Raw genomic sequence first — 5,794 nt, 5'->3', positions numbered from 1 at the left:
TCATATCATCCCTGAAAAGCCACGTGACTCTCCAACATCGAGGAGGTGTTTGAGATCTTCTGGTGTGGGACGTCTAAGGTATTGATCTCCAAACAACTCTATTATGCTTGAAGTGAAATTTTCCAAGCATAAAATTGCGGTAGATTCACCTATACGCAAGTATTCGTCCACCGCGTCTGCTTCACAGCCATACGCCATCATCCGAATTGCGGCTGTGCATTTTTGTAGTGCTGATAGCCCTAATCGACCGGTAGCGTTCCGTCTTTGTTGGAAATATGGAACCTCTTCAGATAGCCTATCCACAATCCGCATGAATAAAGTCTTGTTCATGCGAAAACGCCGTCGGAATATGTGTGGAGGATAGATTGCATCTTCCGAGAAGTAGTCATTCCATAACCGGATTTGACCTTGTTCCCGTTCTCGTTCAATGTATGCTTTTTTCTTCTTTTTTTTCTTGGCGGTTGCAAGACGTTCTATGATCTCTTCATATGCTTCTTCGAATTTTCGCTCAAATATTGCATCAAAAGATTCATCAAGTACATCTTCAAACTCATCAGAATCATCAGAAGTATAGTGTGATGAAGACGCCATGTAGCTGCCTAGGTTTAGTGTATTGTTGCGAAACAAGGAAAGAGTTGTGTGAAATGGTCGGCGAGAATAGATGAAGAAGATAGATATGGTTTTCGCATATAAATGAGTAATAACGAAAGACTTGGGAAAAAACAGAAAAGAGAATTCAAGTGTAAGAGAGAATTGTTTGTGAGCCATGGAACTAAAACTTTGGTTATATATATAGAAAACATTATCTCCAGCAAATGTGGTGTACAAAAAATTTCAGATACCATCGTTTACAATAATTAAAAACGAGTGTAGCTCGTGACACAAGTAACCAAAACGAGTGTAGCTCATGACAGAAGACCCCAAAACTCCTTGTCCCACATAAAGCACTCCACAAAAGCCTGAAAAAGATGACAAAAGTCATAGAAATCAAATAATCAAAGTCACAGAATACCGACAAGGATTAAACACATGGTAACTCTCAGAGCCAAAGTCGACAACAAACATGAATATACGAAACACAATCAATCATTGCACTTCACGAAGAACACAAGAACATGACATTGAAACAGACATAATCTGAAACAGACATTAGACATACATAACACGTACATGTCCCAAACATAAACGGGGAAACACAAACAAACATCACACTAATTGAAACATAGAGTTCGACGTAAAGGTTCAAGACAACAACTCAGAAATCAACTTGTTCTTGAGGGCATTTTCGATGTCAGAGAGTGGCTCAGTCTTCGCTAGGAGATTGTCGAGAGTCTTGTGCTTAGCAAGTTTTGACTTCATCTCCATATCTTGTTTTCTACTCTTAGCAATTTCTACCTTCAACTCCAAATCTTGTTGCCTAATACTCCACAAGTTCTGAAACTCGAGTAGTGCCTTACCTTCTTCTTTACAGCCGTTTTGCTTCTTGGCTTTTGACTTAGACGCTTTCACTCCGGGTGGTCGCATCTCTGCAGCATCATCTACATGGACTCCGGCCTCCACATTGTTAGACGACTGAGCCGATCCGCCTTCATCCACCTTTTTTCTTTTCGAGCTTGCACTGTCTTTTAGAGCAGAGGCTCTGCACCATTTGTGGTCATGCCTTAACTCGCGCCATGCATGTTCTAAGACAAACTTGATGCCGTGATCATTGAAAAAGATGTCATGGGCACCTTTCATGACATCATTTTCATTCTGGCCGCTGGTCTTCTCTTTTGTAGCTGCTTCATAGCATCTACGAACTTGCAAACTTGATCGTTGATCCTACACCAACGTTGCTTGCACTGCCCGACTTCCCTTTTTGGCTGACCGGCGAGCTGCGGTGAGTTGTTGTAGTACAAGCATATGCGGCTCCAGAAGGCAGACGCATTCTGGTCATTACCAACGATCGGATCTTTACTCGTATTCAGCCACGCGGAGATGAGGATATATCCTCCTTCGGTGACCACTTGATTCTTTGGGCCGGTGTCTTCCCTCCTCCGCTTGGAGCCTCAGAAGTCTGTGTACTAAACACAGGGACCTCTGATGATCCAAGGTCAATGATGTGCGAGAAGCCGTCGTTAGAGAGCTGGCTTGTTAAAAGGTTTACAAAACCTTCGGCCTGGCCGTAATGTTTGTCGGAATCCATTAGGGATAGGTTTTTTAGGGTTTACAAAGGTTCGGTGGTGTTCAAGAAAGAGGAAGGGTTTAGAAGTAGGCAATGTTTTATGTTGAAGATGTTTTCAGATGAGTTAAAGTTTATTTATGTTGTACAAGTTTTTTAATGAAGTTTTACTGAAGCAGAGTGTCATTTACTAACCCGAACCTAACAAGCATTGATCACAATAGATCCCAAAGCACACACAAACTTTCTATTTTCATTCAAGGCATTAAAAAACTAACTACTTTCAGCTAACTACCTCAACAAGCATTTATACCAACTCAATGCCTAACTAGTTCCGAAAAGACAAAGGGGAAAAAGGAGACTAACCTCGATGAAAAGAATCGATGATAGATTGGCATAACTTGATATCTCGATTATCCCACCATGTTAACCTCAAAAAAAAAAATTAAAAATAAGTGTAATGGACATATAACATTCATTCTATTCCAACGACTAAGCCTTAACTCCTCTACCTAACCAAAAGCTAACTAGCATTAAACACAAACAAGTACAAACAAAAACAAACTCAAACAAGCGAACATGATTACATTCATAAACCTTAAGATTAAAAGTTATCCATAATTCAACATTACAACAAGACGTGGTCTTACTTAGTGAAAAGAAGACAATTTAACTTGTTCCTCTTAAGTAGACAACATTCATTGAACAATTGTTATTGTCATACTTAGATAAACCTACTTAAACATATAGCAAACGGCAGCGAATACAAAAAAAATAACAAGCAACATGAATGCGTCACCTTGGTTAGCATTGTGGGCTTTCAGCATCGTGACATCTTCTTGAAGCATACCCACATGTACTTGAAGCATAGACACATCTTCTTGCAGTATTCGGACATCTTCCTTCAACTCTGCAATGGTCGGATTAGTAGCATGGCGCCTGTCGACGCTGAAGAGCATCTCCTTCTGTTCGTCAAGCCTGAGCTCAAGTATGGAGAACTGCTCCGTTACAGCATCATCCCACCATTGCCTCTTGTGCTCACCACGACCCTACATAAGAGTAAATATTAAAGTCTTCATCGATAAACATGTATGTATTTAAAAACTTTGTAACTACAACTTACCTCAGAGACCCAGTCAGGGCAAGTGTAATACTTGCGGCCTGCAATTCCCATAGCACCACCAGGACAAGTTTCAAGCTTCACACGTTTCACACAGAAACATTTGTCCGGTATCCCGTAGGTAGCATCCGCGTAGGCCCAACCCAAATCCATTTCTGGACCTTCGGATGATGTTTCGCTGTAATGAGGCATTGTCTGCGATGATAGTCATTAAACAAGTCATTCTCTAAACAAAGTCACATAACTAATCACTTAACAAATAAGAACAAATAAGTCACATAACTAATCACTTAAGTAATCTCTAATGAAATTCACATAACTAACAACTCAGAAAGCAAAAGAACAGATCACATAAAACACAACAACAACCGATGCTAATGTCAAAGAGATAGTGAAGAGAGTCAAACAAAAAACATTGCCTACAATGAACTCCTACAAACAAAATTCGAATATCATACATAGCAAACTCTTTTCCCTTTTATCCGCTTGCAGCATGGTAACGACCATACATGGCAAACTCTTTTCCCTTTGTTTATGACTTTCAATCATGAAAAAATTTTCCCCCAAAATCGACAAACCCTAAATTTTAAAATTCAATTTCGTCAAACCCCACAATTCGAGTGTAACCGTTGTTAAAACATCATCTACATGCAACCGCCGATACACAGAAACCCCTAATTTGAACTTTCAATCATGTCAGAAATTTCCCCCAAATTCGTGAAACCCTAAATTCTTCAATTCAGTTTACCAAAACCAACAATTCGACTGTAATCGATGTTAAACAACATCTACATGCACACGCCGATACACAAAAACCCCGAATTTGAACCGATGATTAATCTGAAAAATTTTCCCCAAATCGACAAACCCTAATTTCCCCGATAGTTCAGCAAATAAAAGAAATAAACGGTTAGAAAGATGATTACCTTACGCAGATGACGGAAGAGATGGACCTGAGGCGCAGAAAACGTCCGGAAAGAATGATCTCCGGGATTTGACGATATCGCCTCCGCTGTCGCCTTCGAGAGAGAAAAAAAGAGAAAGGGTTTTTTCCTATTTTCCCCGACCCAAATTTTTTTACCCCAAAAATTAATTCATTAAAATTATAAATAACATTAAAATAAAACACCAATTACATTGCGCCACGCGTCCGACGAGACGGTCTCGTCCGCTCCTTATATAAGGAGCGATCCGTTCAGTTTTTCGCTCACAATTATTTTTATATTCATCGTTACATATGAAATTGTGCCGAAGATTGGGTTAAAATACCCTGCTGGAGATGCTCTTAGACGTGGTATTGGGAAGACAGAGACTTGACTAAGAACATCTCCAACAAAGAATTTTTAATGGAGTTCCAAGGAATAAAATAAGCAAAAATAATAAAAAGTATGAGATTTTTAAACAATAGATTTTAGAATTGGTTTTTAAGTAAAATTTTGAACTTATGCCACATGTCACTTTTTTATTGGTTTACTTTTAATTTTAAAAAAAATAGTTAAATAATTATATTACATTAAAATATTAATATTTAATTATTTAGAATCTAAATCATTAGAGATGGTCTAAGGTGTATAAGAAATTGACTTATCAGAAACTTACCAAAAAACTGGAGATAGATAAAGAGTTTGTCAGAGTTTGAGATAGATTGATTATTGTTGTCTCTCTTCTCTGTTTTTTTTTTTAAATTAAGGAATTAGAAGATGATGAAGAAAAGTAGGTATGGGCATTTGGATATTTGGTTCGGTTTCGGTTTGGAACTATTCGGTTCCAGATATTTCGAGTAGAGAGGGTTAGGATCCATCGGGTATTTTTATAAATTTTAGTTCGGGTTTGGTATCTTTTTCGGTTCGGTTCCGGTTCGGTTAATCGGATCCGGATCTTTTGCCTCAAATTTTTAATTCGACTCAAATTTTTTTAATATAAGTTATATCTAAAAATTCAAAAAAAAAAATATATATATATATCAAAACTTAAAAATATACCCAAAAATCCCAAAAATAAAGAATATATATTTGTAAAACCAGAAATATATACCAAATATCAAAAATATTTAAAAAAACTAAATTTAGAGAAATATATAATTATACTTTGGATAATTCGGGTATCCAATCGGTTCGATTTGGTACTAGTTCGGTTCCGGTTCTTCGGATATAAGAGCTTAAGATCCATCGGATATTTTTAAAAATTTCGGTTTGGATTTGGTACCTCTATTTCAGTTCGGTTCCGATTCGGATATTCGGATCCGGATTTTTTTGCCCAGGCCTAAAGAAAAGAAAAAGGATAAAAGAAGAGAAGAGAATACTGAAGAGACGAACACGATGATAATGGTGCTTCTTGGTATTTCCTAAATCAACTAACAGGAATTGTGTTTGTTCAGTTCAAGATGACAATTGATTTTTCATTAATTTACCAATTAGATTAAACAAAAGAAAAGTCAAGAGCGTCCAAATATTCCAATTCTTTATTGCCTAAATGACTTCTTCTACACTTGGAAATGAGAGTGACACAGCAGA

General features: G+C 37.6%; 2 protein-coding genes across 2 annotated transcripts; both read right to left on the bottom strand.

Moving 5' to 3' along the window:
* Positions 1-591, bottom strand: LOC112088419. The gene has a single exon (XM_024158696.1). The coding sequence runs from the start codon at positions 589-591 to the stop codon at positions 1-3; it is 591 nt and encodes a 196-aa protein (XP_024014464.1).
* A 651-nt stretch (positions 592-1,242) lies between these two features.
* LOC112088418 (glutathione S-transferase T2-like) lies at positions 1,243-1,737 on the bottom strand. The gene has a single exon (XM_024158695.1). The coding sequence runs from the start codon at positions 1,735-1,737 to the stop codon at positions 1,243-1,245; it is 495 nt and encodes a 164-aa protein (XP_024014463.1).
* Positions 1,738-5,794: the final 4,057 nt, after the last annotated feature.

This window comes from Eutrema salsugineum, unplaced genomic scaffold, assembly GCF_000478725.1.
Source record: "Eutrema salsugineum unplaced genomic scaffold, Eutsalg1_0 scaffold_14, whole genome shotgun sequence".
In the NCBI taxonomy this organism is placed as follows: domain Eukaryota; kingdom Viridiplantae; phylum Streptophyta; class Magnoliopsida; order Brassicales; family Brassicaceae; genus Eutrema; species Eutrema salsugineum.
Note: the sequence above shows the minus strand (reverse complement) of the source record. Positions and strands in the feature narration are given on the sequence as shown.

Bases quoted from the DNA above. Each gene is read 5' to 3' on its own strand.
- LOC112088419 (XM_024158696.1), bottom strand. From the start codon at position 591: ATGGCGTCTTCATCACACTATACTTCTGATGATTCTGATGAGTTTGAA.
- LOC112088418 (XM_024158695.1), bottom strand. From the start codon at position 1,737: ATGAAAGGTGCCCATGACATCTTTTTCAATGATCACGGCATCAAGTTT.